This window comes from Macrotis lagotis, chromosome 2 (genome assembly GCF_037893015.1).
Source record: "Macrotis lagotis isolate mMagLag1 chromosome 2, bilby.v1.9.chrom.fasta, whole genome shotgun sequence".
NCBI lineage: Eukaryota > Metazoa > Chordata > Mammalia > Peramelemorphia > Peramelidae > Macrotis > Macrotis lagotis.
Genome location: NC_133659.1, coordinates 32,682,475 through 32,696,686, shown reverse-complemented (window position 1 = coordinate 32,696,686; position 14,212 = coordinate 32,682,475). Strand labels below are relative to the sequence as shown.

At 38.2% G+C, this 14,212-nt stretch overlaps 1 protein-coding gene and 1 pseudogene across 4 annotated transcripts in view; one reads left to right on the top strand and one right to left on the bottom strand.

The window, feature by feature from the left end:
* The window catches only part of TESK2 (testis associated actin remodelling kinase 2), a 140,211-nt gene that overhangs the window by 93,042 nt on the left and 32,957 nt on the right, over positions 1-14,212 (bottom strand). For 3 of the 4 annotated variants that reach the window (XM_074221569.1, XM_074221567.1, XM_074221568.1), the window contains exon 2: positions 8,358-8,665. In XM_074221569.1, coding sequence (XP_074077670.1) covers positions 8,358-8,579 — 222 coding nt within the window. In that variant the 5' untranslated portion in view covers positions 8,580-8,665. Of the gene's footprint in view, positions 1-8,298; positions 8,666-14,212 lie in introns of those variants that run through there. The other variant, XM_074221570.1, reaches the window with a different exon arrangement.
* On the top strand, positions 9,794-10,421 carry LOC141512547 (high mobility group protein B1 pseudogene; annotated as a pseudogene).

Below are 14,212 nucleotides of genomic sequence, written 5' to 3'. Positions count from 1 at the left end.
TTCAGGGCAGGTGTGAGGTAAGAAGGGGACAGAGATGAGAGCTCTTATGAAGGCAGAAACAACAGGACTTAGAAGATGGGAGAGAAAGCAAGTGAGAAATGGAGGATGACTAAGGGGTACCTGGTGGTCCCTTGACAGTGATTGGGAAATTGGGAAGAGGGAAGGATTTGGGAAAAGAGAATGAGTTCTGTTGAATTTAAAACATCTATAGGATATCCAATTTTAGAAATCCAAAAGGCAGTTGATTATGTGGGCCTTGAGCTGAGTAGCTAGATATAAGAATCATTTATATATGGATGACTTTTGAATCCTGAGAGGGAAGAGATCAATGACATCATCAAGTAAGTCAGTCTATGGGGGAGAAGAGAACCTAGCACAGAGCTTTCCCACCATTGGCCTCCTGGCTTCTTTTAAGACTCAGTTCAACCCTCCTTCTATGCTACTGCTTTCTCTTTAAGATTACCTCCCTATGACACTGTCTTTCTCTTATATGGCCAGATCCTGCAAGATTACCTCCCCTGGGGGAAAAGAACTGTTTGCCTTTCTTTCTACTCCAGTACTTAGCACATAAATGCTTTTAGACTGACTACTGTACTGTAGAAAATGATAAATATGATGAATTTAAGGAAGTATTGGAAGATTTCTATGAAGAGATGCAATGTGAAGTAAGCGGAACCAAGAAAACAATAAAAATAATGACAAAAATGGAAATAGAGGGGGCAGTTGGGTAGTACAGTAGATAGAGCACTTAGCCCTGAAGTGAGGAGGACCTGAGTTCAAAACTGCATCTGACATGTAATAATCATATATATAGTCATTTTTTCTCTTAATACACTGGCTAGTTTTGCAGAACTGGTTTTTTTTCCCCTCTTTTTTCCCTATTCTTTTGTTATAAGGGATATCTGGTGAGGGGTAGAAAGGATTTATTGAAAATTTAGGTAATATTAAATATAAAGCAAAAAAAATGTTTATTTTAAAAAGTTTTTAATGCCTTTCACTGTAGTATAAGATCTGAAATCTAATTCTGCTAATTATCAATAAGCAAGAAAAGGGGATTTTTCGAAACCTATGCAACACTGACATTTCTTCAGAAGCTGTGGGAATAGATTGATGCAAGGACAGAATTTAAGTCATGATGGGTGTAATCATTACTCAAAATGCTTTCAGAAAAATTAGTCGAAAATTTCTACAAAGCAATTGCTCCTACTTCTAATATGTGATTAATTCAATGTCATCCAGGAAAAAGAAAGAAAGAAAAAAGATCTCCACATTCTTCTCCCCAAGCCAGTCCTACCATTTACTACAACCTCAAGTTGGTTCCTTTCACCAAGAAGAACCCAGGCTGGCTCAAGGACAAAATCCTCCAGCCACTCAGGAAACATGTTCTGCAGAAGACTGAGTTCCAAAACAAACCAAAACAAATCAAAAACTCCCCAAACACAGAGAAGTAAAGAGATCCTCAACACATATTTTCTGCTGACCCCTAGCTCCCAATGACCCATCTTGATTTCAAACACACCTTCTGTCTCTCCAGCAATCTAGGGACTTTCAACTCTTTCATCCGGTTTCTGGTGCAAAACGTGGGTGTTTCTCTTGTTAGCACCAGCTGACAAACACTAGGCTGATTAACAGAGTACATTTTCAAATAAGAACTCAGAGGCATATAAACACAAATTAAAAGAAGTGTGGGCAAATAGAGATGAATTCTTGAAGGCTCTAATCTCTCCAGTTAGTATGCAGTCTCCAAATAATACTTTCAGGTAAAAACTTACTTTTTCAGGCATTTCTCAAGCTACAGATTTGTTTGAAAGCTTGTGGGTTGTTTTTTTAATGCCTGCCCATTTTTGTAACAATTCATGAACATGTGATTCATTGTAAAACTTGGGGTATTTTGAAATAGTTTCCCGACCCCCATATAAACAGGAAAGAACAAGATACCTGCCACTAAAAGAAGAAAAAAACAGGACTTCCTTTTGTAGATGGAGAAAGTACTGCAATAACAAATAACAAATAATGAAAATATTTCCTTATTGGTAATAGGCTGTAGCTGACTTACAGTCATATGCTGTCTCTACAATGTTCTACCCAAATATAGCTATGTCATTTTTTAAAATGAGGTTCTAACTGGTCCAAGAGAAAGATATATGAGAATATTTAAATTAATTAATATTTAATATATTTATATAGTGTATTAGAGTTTGCAAAGTATTTTACATACATTATTTCTTTTGATCCTCACAGAAACCCAGTAAGGTAGGTGCACTCATTATCCCTATTTGACATGAGGAAACTAAGGCTAAAAAGTTAAGTGACTTACCAGAGTTACTTGGCTAGTTAAGACGTAGCTGAGACAGAACTCCAGATTCTAAATTGAACACTATATACATTCAAATACCTGGTCACTAGGGGCGACTAGGTAGCACAGTAGATAGAGCACCCGCCCTGGAGTCAGGAGTACCTGAGTTCAAGTCTGGCCTCAGACACTTAATAATTGCCTAGCTGTGTGGCCTTGGGCAAGCCACTTAACCCCATTGCCTTGCAAAAAAAAAAAAAAAAAAAAATACCTGGTCATTCACAAAGCATCACAGGATCTTAGATTTAAAGCCAGAAGGGACTTTAGAAGTCAAATATAGCCCCTCATCTTATAGTGAAGAAAACTAATGCCCAAAGGTTATTAGATGATTTCTCTGTTCACACAGAGATATCGCTAGCAAGGCCAGGATTTAAACCCTGGACTTCTGGGGACAAATTATGCCTCCCCAGAATAATTCCCAAATCCCATAAAATCTTCAAATCTCTTCTTGGCCTCAGAGCCACAACTTTTTTGAGAGAGAGATTCTCTCTCATGTTCAATTTTAGCTATTCTATCTACAATTTATTTTTTTTACAACTTGAAAAGTTCTCATTTCAACCTGATTTCATTACTAATAATTCCTTCTAACCATTTTATTTCTTTTGAATCATTACATTCACCAAATGTTTGCTGAATAATGACTGCCAAAAAAAGACAATATTTTCAGTGAATTTAAATACAAAAAATTTAAATACTTAACTATTTGCATCTCTTGAGGATCTGAATATAAAGCAAAAAGACATATAATTCCTGTCCCTAATCCCAGTGCCTCTAGATTGTCATCTTTGTTTTCTTCCAAATCAAATGAAATTTCAATTCAATTATTAATTGGTAATTATGGTAATTAACAGGAAGAGCTGTTTAATATCCAGAGCAAAAATTATTAAGGAACTAATGATCTACTATTGTTATATCAGAAACCAGGAGGGATGGGAATTCAGAGAGGCCTGTAAAGATTTGCATGAACTGATGCTGAGCAAGATGAGCAGAACCAAAAGAACATTATACACCCTAACAGCAACATGGGGTGATGATCAACCTTAATGGACTTACTCATTTCATCAATGCATAATCAGGGACAATTTTAGGATATATGCAATGGAAAATACTATCTATATCCAAAAAAAGAATTGTGGAGTTTAAATAAAGACTAAAAACTATTACTTTTAATTTTAAAAAAATTATCTTATGTCTTATGTAATTTTGCTATTGCTTATATCTTATTTTTTCCTTAAGGATATGATTCTCTCAACACATTCAATTCTGATCAATGTATAGTATGGAAACATAAAATTAAAAAAAAAAAGAAACTAATGTTCTAATTAAATTGTTTTTAAGTTTTCTGATGTCCTATGCTTGCGATAAAAAAAAAAGTATGTCTAGCCAACCAATAAACTATACTCTTGATACAAGAGAACTTCATAATCCTGCCATAGAAACCTCCCAAGGATCCTCCCCAAGTCTCTCTTTAGAGAAGGCTCAGGATTTTCCAGTTAACTTTCATTCCTCATCAGGGGCTCTACTTGGTTTCAATTCTACAAACATCTGGGCACCATTTGGCACCTGCTTTCCCCTTTCCAGTTTCCTTTGGCATGTTGTTTTTCCAAATTAGACTGGAAGTTCCTAGAAGGCAGCTCCAATCTTACTTTTTCTTAGTTGTATTCCCAGAACTTAGCAGAATATCTGGATCATAGTAGGGGCTTAAAAAATGCTTATTGTCTATTGATCCTTGGATAATTAACTACACACTCCACTACTAATTTTATCTTTGCTCAAAGCCACAGAGTTTTTGTACTAAATTAAGCAACCAAGACTGACATGCTGTCCTCTTTCTGTGGAGTCACATCCAAAAGAAGCCCAAAGTCCCTGACAAACAAGAACATCATTTATCAATGAAAAGTATTTTCTGAACTGGATCAAAAGAAGTCCTCATCCGGGTAGCCTAGGTGGTGCAGTGGATAGTGTACTGGCCCTGGAGTCAGGAAGATCTGAGTTCAAATCCAACCTCAGACACTTAATAATTACCTAGCTGTATGACCTTGGGCAAGTCACTTAACCCCACTACCTTGCAAAAAAAATAAGTACTCATCTCCAAATAAAAATGGTCATCAAGATTTAATTAGAATATTAGTTTTTTTAATAGCTTTTGCTTCAGATATTAAATGAATATGCTAAAATAAGAATGAGTTGTAAGAAATTATAAAGGAAATGATTTCAGCAAACAACCTAAATTGTTGGGGAGAATATTTAGTGTTCATGGATAAGGCCAGATGAGCATAATAAAAATGACAATACTATCAAAATTAATTTATATGTATAGCGCTATACCAGTCAAATTACCAAGAGGTTACTTCACAGAACTTGATAAAAACAGTAACAAAATTCAGTTAGAAAAATAAAAGATCTAGACTATCTAGAAAAATGAAAGAAAAAAATAGAGTTCAAACTATATTCTAAAGCAGAAGGCATCAAAATCTTCTAGAACTGGTTAAAGAGAAATAGCTCAATGGAACAAATTAAAAACAAAGGAAGATTCAGAAACAACTGAACTCAATAACCCAGTGTCTAATAAAATGAAAAATATTCTTTATTTGATAAAATCTGCTTGGAAAACAGGAAAGCAATCTGGCAGAAATTAAGCTTAAGCCAATATTGAACATCATATTCTACAATATGTTCTAAATAAATGTGTAGCCTTAATGTTAAAGATCATGCTATTAAAAATTAGAAGAAAAATAAATAATATACCTCTATGGATGAAAGATGATTCTTAACCAAACACAAGACAGGGGCAATTACAAAAGATTTAAGAAATAACTGAAACTCGGGGCGGCTAGGTGGCATAGTGGATAAAACACCAGCCCTGGAGTCAGGAGTACCTGGGTTCAAATCTGGTCTCAGACACTTAATAATTACCCAGCTGTGTGGCCTTGGGCAAGCCACTTAACCCCATTTGCCTTGCAAAAACCTAAAAAAAAATGAAACTGAATAGCTTCAACACAGACAAACTAATGCACTTCGGACAAAAAAGAAATTAGTAGAATAGGGAAAAAAATCTTTGTATCAAATTTCTCTGATAAGCCATATGGGCAAATAATAAATAAATATATACACACACACACACACACACACACACACACACACATATATACATGACTAGTAGTCATTCCCCAATAGCTAAATGGTCAAAAGATATAAACAAACAGTTCTCAAAAGAACTACAAAGGATTGACAACCACATGAAAGAATGCTCCAAATCACAAAAAATAAAAAGAAATAAAAATCAAAACAACTCTGAGGTTTCATGTTATACCCTATAAACTGGCAAAAAAATGGCAATTCAACAATGTTAGAGTGATTTTGGGGGGAAACAGGCACACTAATAGATTATTGGTGACGCTGTGAAACAGGACAGAAGGGGCGGCAAGGTGGTGCAGTGGATAAAGCTGGAATCAGGAGTACCTGGGTTCAAATCCAGTCTCAGATACTTAATAATTACCTAGCTGTGTGGCTTTGGGCAAGCCACTTAACCCCATTTGCCTTGCAAAAAAAAAAAAAAAGACCCTTAAAAAAAAAAGAAAAGAAACAGGACAGAAATTTTAGAAAGCAATTTGGAATCATTCAAAGAAAATGAATAAATCCAACTTCAGACATTTAATAATTACCTAGCTGTGGGGCCTTGGACAAACCACCCATTTGCCTTGCAAAAACCTAAAATAAATAAATATATATATATATATATATATATATATATATAAATATATATATATATGAATAAAATGTTCTTATCTTTTGAATCAGAGACTCTTTTCTTGGGCTTATACCTCCAAGGAAGCCATTGAAAGAAGAAAGTCCCTCCATACTATAAAATATTTATACAGTACTTTCTGGAAACAAAGTAGAGGCCTATCAATTAAGGAATGGCTAAACAAGTTGTTCAGTAGCTTAGTGGCACAATGACTACAGCACCAGCCCTGGAGTCAAAAAGACTTATCTTCCCAAGTTCAAATTTGGTCACTTTTACTTTCTGGCTGTGTAAACCTGGGCAAGTCACTTAATCCTGTTTGCCTCTATTTCCTCATCTGTAAAATGATCTGGAGAAGGAAAGGCAAACCACTCCAGTATCTTTATCAAGAAAAGTCCAGGGGCAGCTAGGTGGCACAGTGGATAGAGCACTGGCCTTGGAGTCAGGAGTACCTGAGTTCAAATCCAGCCTCAGACACTTAATAATTACCTCACTGTGTGGCCTTGAGCAAGCCACTTAACCCCACTGCCTTGCAAAAAAAATTTAAAAAAATTAAAAAAAAGAAGAAAAGTCCAAATGGAGTCACAAAAAGTAGGATATGACTGAAAAAAAGAGTTGGTGTCATCAAGATTTTAACAGCAGTTGGCAATGAAGATCTCCCCAATGGCCAGAAGTCTCATTAATCAAAAATACAAAGGGGCAGCTAGGTGGCGCAGTGGATAGAGCACAGGCCCTGGAGTCAGGAAGACCTGATTTCAAATCTGACCAACCTCAGGCATTAATAATTACCTAGCTGTGTACCTTGGGCAAGTCATTTAACCCCATTGCCTTGCAAAAAAAAAAAAGGAAAAAAAAGAATGAAAAATAAAGTCAAAAGCAATTTCTATTGGTAATTGAGATTAGTCTCAATTATTTTCAAGTGAAGAGAGTAAAGGAAATGATTGCATATCCCTTTCACAATCATATCAATAGAAGACTTCTATTTAGGGCTTGATATGCTTTATATCTGAATTAGAAGTGATTTGCTCAAAATCACAGAACAAACTCAAACTGGAATTCAAACTCAGGTTTTCTGAAGCCAAGTCCACACCCTTTGCACAAGACCATGTTACCCCTCAATGTTTCCCCTTCCAGTTTAAAGACTCAATTCAGAAATAGTCATGACATTCAAAGTTTGCCCCTGTAGCCCCTTTTAAGGCAAGGGCACTAATGGGAAGTGTCGTTTTTCTCAGCTGGAAGGAAGGACTGAAGGATCATGGCAGGCAGAAGTAATACTGGGGTGGGGGGGGCAGGAACTTTGGAGTCCCGGGGATTTAGGAGCAGACTAGGCCAGCAGCCAGCTGAGGGAACTGTTACCCCAAACTGACTCTAATCACAAATGTGCTCCGTCTGACTCACTGACCCACTTAAGGAGAGATTTCCCAGGACAGAATTTATCTATGACATGGAAAGTGAATTTATCCCCTCTTCACTTCCTCCCCTCCTCTACCTAGAAAAGTAGCAGCCCTTACCCACTAAGCTTCCTGCTCCCTTTAAAGCTTGCTTACTCATGGTCTGTGCCTTTATAATGGGAGTTGTCACCAGATACAGACAGGCTGGTTTCTATTACATTCTGAGGGACTATTGGCTGAATTTGAGTGGACCACACTAGAGAGGACAAAAGGGAACCCCAATAACAACAGCCCTGGACAACTTAGCAATAAGTCAATATTGAAGTATCATCTCTCCCAGTCTCTCTCTCTCTCTCTCTCTCTCTCTCTCTCTCTCTCTCTCTCTCTCTCTCTCTCTCTCTCTCTCTCTCTCTCCTTTCCCCTTCCTCCCTCCAATAAAGAGGGGCTTTATTTTTATATATGCATGTAGGTTGGTACATTGGATATCCCAATACATCTGTGTACTGACTCAACAAGCTCTTAATGCCTATTTCCTACTCTTCCCAAATTTCTCCATTACTTATCACAGTTACACTCAGGACTTACCCAAACCAGTATTCTGGATGTTTCATAATAGCAGTTATAAAAGCAAAATAGGTCAAATATTCAATTCTGTCTTTTGCTTTTTTTTCCTCTAGTCTCCAGTACTTTCCAAAAATAGATGGCATATGTCATTAAGAATGAGTGTTTAAATGATTTCTCAGCAGTTACAATAGCTACCACACTAATCAAAGCCCCCACCATAACTAAGAACAAATGGAAAAGGATACCTTTTGCAATGATGCTGTTCAGCAGAGTGCTTGAGATGAAGTTATAAATTCTCACTCACCTTGAACACTTCAGAGAAGAAGCCAGACCCAATCTTTTCCCGGGTAAAGTCATCTAAACGTGTAAGTCTAGAAAAGGCACTTATGAGAGCTCGATATGAAGATGGCCACACTCTTCCCATCTGGGCTACATTTCCATCCCCACCACTGCCCCCTTCCAAATCTTCCAAACGCTCTAAGCGGGGAGGAAATCCTGCAATGGAATTCCGTTTGCTCCGATCCATAGTCCCAGCAATCACTTTTTTCTTCTTTTAAGAAAGGACTCTTCACATCTTAAATTCTTGTTGAGTTTTTCTATCCTATTTTGACACTAAAACAAAAGAAAAAAGAAAAAATTACCAGTCCCATCAATAAATATTATCCAAAGTCTTACTCCCAAAGCACACAGACTGCCTTGCAGACTCCAGTTCAGTACTAGGTATAGAGGCAAAACTTCATCATTTCTAATTTCTAAATATATTAGTACTATTTGAAACACCAAAACATAGCCAGTACATCAACAAGCATGGAGAAAGCTCTTAGCACAGGACAACAGGCAGGTGCCCCATCCTATAGAGCAGACTATAGGTGGGAAAGTACAAGTGGGAGAAAGGAAGTTGCAGAGTGAAGGAGACTGGATAAGGTCTCCCATCCAAGGGAGCACCTATACTGAATTTTGATGGGGGCTAGGGATTGTAAGGGGCAGAATCAAAGAGGAGTCAATTAAAAAAATCAAGACAAAGTGAATGTCTTTCAATTGGGGAATGGCTTACAAACTGTGGTATATGCATGTCATGGAACACTACTGTTCTATTAGAAACCAGGAGGGATGGGAATTCAGGGAAGCCTGGAAGGATTTGCATGAACTGATGCTGAGCAAGATGAGCAGAACCAGAAAAATACTGTATACCCTAACAGCAACATGGGGGTGAAGAGTAACCTTGATGGACCTGCTCATTCCATCAGTGCAACGTTGAATCAGGCACAATTTTGAGATATGCAATGGAGAATACCATCTGTATCCAGAGAAAGAATTGTGGAGTTTGAACAAAAAACAAAGGTTTTTACCTTTAATTTTTAAAAAAGCATTACCTTATATAATTTTGCTAACTCTTATACTTTACTTTTTTCCTTAAGGATATGATTTCTCTCTCATTACATTCAACTTAGATCAATGTACACCATGGAAACAATGTGAAGACTAGCAAATTGCCTTCTGTGGGGGTGAGGGGAGGGAAGTAAGATTAGGGGAAAAAATTGTAAAACTCAAAATAAATAAAATCTTCCTTAAAAAAAGACAAGACAGAGAGTAATGTTACAGAATGGAGAGAGTGAGGAGGCTGTGTCTGGCTTGCGCTCTCACAGCCATTGCAGTACATTGAGCTCCACAGAGACAGTACTGGGGCAAGTGAGAGCCAGACAGGCACTGGGCTACTCTGTGCGGCGCTGAAGAAAAGTAATCCAAAATGGGCAAAGGTGATCATAAGAAGCCAAGAGGGAAAATGTCTTCATATGCCTTCTTTGTGCAAACCTGCCGAGAGGAGCACAAGAAGAAGCACCCAGATGCTTCTGTGAACTTCTCAGAATTTTCTAAAAAATGCTCAGAAAGGTGGAAGACAATGTCTGTTAAAAAGAAAGGAAAATTTTAGGACATGGCAAAAGCTGATAAGGTTCATTATGAAAGAGAAATGAAAAGCTACATACCACCTAAAGGAGAAACAAAAAAGAAGTTCAAGGATCCCAACATACCAAAGAGGCCTCCTTCGACATTTTTCTTATTCTGTTCTGAGTATCGTTCAAAAATCAAAGGGGCACATCCTGGTCTTTCCATTGGAGATGTGGCAAAAAAATTGGGAGAAATGTGGAATAATACTGCTGCAGATGACAAGCAACCTTATGAAAAGAAGGCAGCTAAGCTGAAGGAAAAATACAAAAAGGATATTGCTGCATACCGAGCTAAAAGAAAACCTGATGTAGGTAAAAAGGGAGAAGTTGTAAAGGCTGAGAAGAGCAAGAAAAAGAAGGAAGAGGAGGAAGATGAGGAAGATGAAGAAGAGGAGGAGGATGAAGAAGATGACGATGAATAAGTTGGCTCTAGAGCAGTTTTTTCCTTGTCTATAAAGCATTTAACCCCCCCCCCCCGTACACAACTCACTCCTTTTAAAGAGAAAAAAATGAAATGTAAGGCTGTGTAAGATTTGTTTTTAAATTGTACAGTGTCTTTTTTTGTATAGTTAACACACTACCGAATGTGTCTTTAGATAGCCCTGTCCTTAAGTGGTATTTTCAATAGCCACTAACCTTGCCTGGTACAGTATGGGGGTTGTAAATTGGCATGGAAATTTAAAGCAGGTTCTTGTTGGTGCACAGCACAAATTAGTTATATATGGGGATGTAGTTCATTTTCATCTTCAGTTGTCTTTGATGCAGCATATGAAATAATTGTTGTTCTGTTAACTGAATACCACTCTGTAATTGCAAAAACAAAAAATAGTTGCAGCTGTTTTGCTGACATTCTGAATGCTTCTAAGTAAATACAATTTTTTTTATTTAAAAAAAAAGACAAGACGGGGGCAGCTAGGTGGCGCAGTGGATAGAGCACTGGCCCTGGAGTCAGGAGTACCTGAGTTCAAATCCAGCCTCAGACACTTAATAATGTGGCCTCAGACACTTAATAATTACCTAGCTGTGTGGCCTTGGGCAAGCCACTTATCCCCATTTGCCTTACAAAAACCTAAAAAAAAAAAATTGGAAAAAAAAAAAGACAAGACAAGAAAAAAGCAGAGTTGGCTATATGCTGAATGGGGGCAGTGCAGGGGCAGAAGGGGACCGATATACAGAGGTAATAAACACTGGCCATAGATGAGGACAAAATAAAGTGGTATTAAAACTGAAATGGAATTCAGCTACATTTTAACATTGTCTGATTATCAATCAATCAGAAAACAACTCTTAGTGTGCCATCAGCTTCTGGGGATACAAAAACATAGTGAAACTGTCTCTACTCTGAAGTAGTAGGGACAAAGGCCTATCTGAAGAAAGCTGCAAAGCAAATATAAGAGCACTTCTGGGGTGGGGAGAGATTGGATCAGGAAGGACCTCATCTGAGCTGAATTCTGAAAGGGACACAATGGCAAGGAGGTGCCCATTCCAACCCCAAAGAGAGGAGCTGCAATGTCATGAAGAAGAAACAGCAAGAAGGGTTGGTTGGTTGGTTGGTAGCTGAGTCATTTCAGTCACGTCTGACTTTTCATGACCCCATTTGGGGTTTTCTAAGAAAGATAATGGAGTGCTTTGCCAACTCTCCAGCTCAGTTTACAGATGAGGTTAAATGATTTGCCCAGGGTCATAAAGCTAGAAAGAGCCTGGAGCTGGATTTGAACTCAGGTTTTTCTAACTCCAGACCCAGTACTCTATTCACTTCACCCCCTAGTCTTGGTCAGACTATATACTTACTATATGGAGGGAGCAGATGGTAATAAGGCTGAAAATATTCAAAGAGGTCAAGTTGCAAAGAACTCTGAATGCCAAAGAAAGATCACAAGAAGCCACCAGAAATTACTATACTACAGGGAATATCATAGTTATGATTGAGCTTCAACAAAATCACTTTGTGGAGGATGGATTAGAACATGTTAAGACTTGTAGCAGGGAGACCAGTGGGGAACGTTGAGGAATGTGAAGAGGTCCCCTGCACTTGTATTTTTGAATGGTCATATTTTCCAGAAACATCAGATGTAGCATATGGAGGAAGCCCTGAATGGGTCAAGGACAAAGTTTCACACCCTCTCCCCACCTGACATAATTTGTGGCTTGCATTCCAAACTGGACACCTGTGTGTCCTTGGGAATCAAGACAGGTGCCAGTCAGTCCACCCTAGACTGGGAAATTGCTTAAGTAGCTGGTAGATAAGCAGACCATTCTAACTTCATAAACTAGCAGTTCCCAAGAAAAAAGGTGAGGGGCATGTAGATGGCTCAGTGGATAAGGCACAGTGGATTAGCACTGCCCCTGAAGTCAGGAGGACCTGAGTTCAAATCTAATCTCAAACATTTAATTACTTAGCTATGTGACCTTGGGCAAGTCACTTTACCCCAGTATCTTACAGAAAGAGGAAAGAAAAGGGGCGGAGCCAAGATGGCGACAAGAGCAGATCCTGACTTAGGCGCTCTCTCATAAATCTTCGAAACTAAGGACTCTAACTAAATTTTCAAGAGACAGAACCCACAGAGGGACCCAATGAGGCAGTTCTACTCAAGGTAACCTGGAAAAGAGCAAAAAGACTCTGCTCCCCGGGGTCGGAGGGGCGGCCCACCAGAGCAAAAGAACTTCAGCCTCCCCGAGGCAGCCCCAGGGTGCTGGGAGCCACACAGCTAGGTAATTATTGTTTGAGGCCAAATTTGAACTCAGGTCCTCCTGACTCCAAGGCAGGTGCTCTATCCACTGTGCCACCTAGCTGCCCCTAATAACCTACTTTTCACATAAGTTTCATGAAGCTGTGATTCCCAGCTGACCCAGAATTGCAGTTGATCATGCAAGAAATGATAAGAGTCCTGTAGTAGGTTTGTAAAGAGAAAAGAGCACCTCTATAGGAGATGCTCTCAAAGTAGGGATAAGATTTGGCAAATAATCAAATATGTAAGTTGGAAGCATCTAAGCCTGAAGGAACAAGAGATGGTGGTGATATCCTTGACAAAAACAGGAAAGTTCAGAAGAGAGCTGGGCTTTAAGGAAGAGAAACTGTGTTCTATTGGAGTGTGGTGAGTTTGCTATGTCTATGGAATGTCCACTTTGAAATCCAGCAATCAGATGGTAATGAGGATCTGGAGCAAAGAAGCTACCTGGGAATCACTAGCATATCAATGATAATAAATCCATAAAAACTGAAGAGATCATCAAGTGAAAGAGTGCAGAGAAAAAAGAGAAAAACACCCAGGATAATTTTGAGATAGCTTCATAGTCAGAATACATAATGTGAAATGGCAAAGAAGATGAAGAAGTAATGATAGAATGAGACAATAAAGAGAAAGAGTATCATTAAAACCCAGAGAAAAAGAAATACCCAAATGGAAAAGAAAATTGGCTGTATCAAAGCAGTCACAAAAAAACCATAATTGAAAAAGGCCATTAGAGTTGCCAAAAAAGCAGTCACTGGAGCAGCAGAATGGATGATAAAAAGACTATATAGAAAAATGGGAGGGGAGGAGTCTAGCAAAAAGAAAATCACAAAACTAAAAAAAGGCAGAAGTTAATTTAACTTCAAAAACTACAACTTTGTGACAAACATTTATCTTTCCCAATCTCAATTCATGCAGATTCCTCCCCCCATTCCTTTCCACCTAATCAATTCTTACAGAACCTATAAAGTCCATAGGCTTCCTTCAACAAGAAACCTTCTCATGCAAAGTGTGGCTCCCTGGGCAAAGGCACAGAGAGGGAAACAGGAGGAATCTAAGGGACATGAAAACAAAACAAAAAAAAATCAATAAAATTAACTTTTTTTCAAAGGAGGAAGGGAAGGGATTCATAGATAACTTTGGGAAAAGTAATTTCATATAAGTAAGGAAGTCAGAAGCCAGACTGCAGAAGTTTAGTGGGGGAATGGAAGTAGAAGCATCAAGTATAGTTTTATTAACTTCAAAAAATGGTCAGTAGCTAATTAGAATGGATGATTCGTAATGATGAGGGAGTCTTGTGCATGTTTATAAGCAACATGAAAGGAATCAATGAAAGGAAGAGACAAAATATTAGAGAGAGAAGAGGTAATGACAATGGGATCACTGGTATATGCAACATCATCAAAGGCAGGATATATGAAGTGTTCTGGGAGGAGTAGCATCTCTGATATGAGGTCTGCTCATCTACCTTTGGTGTTCCC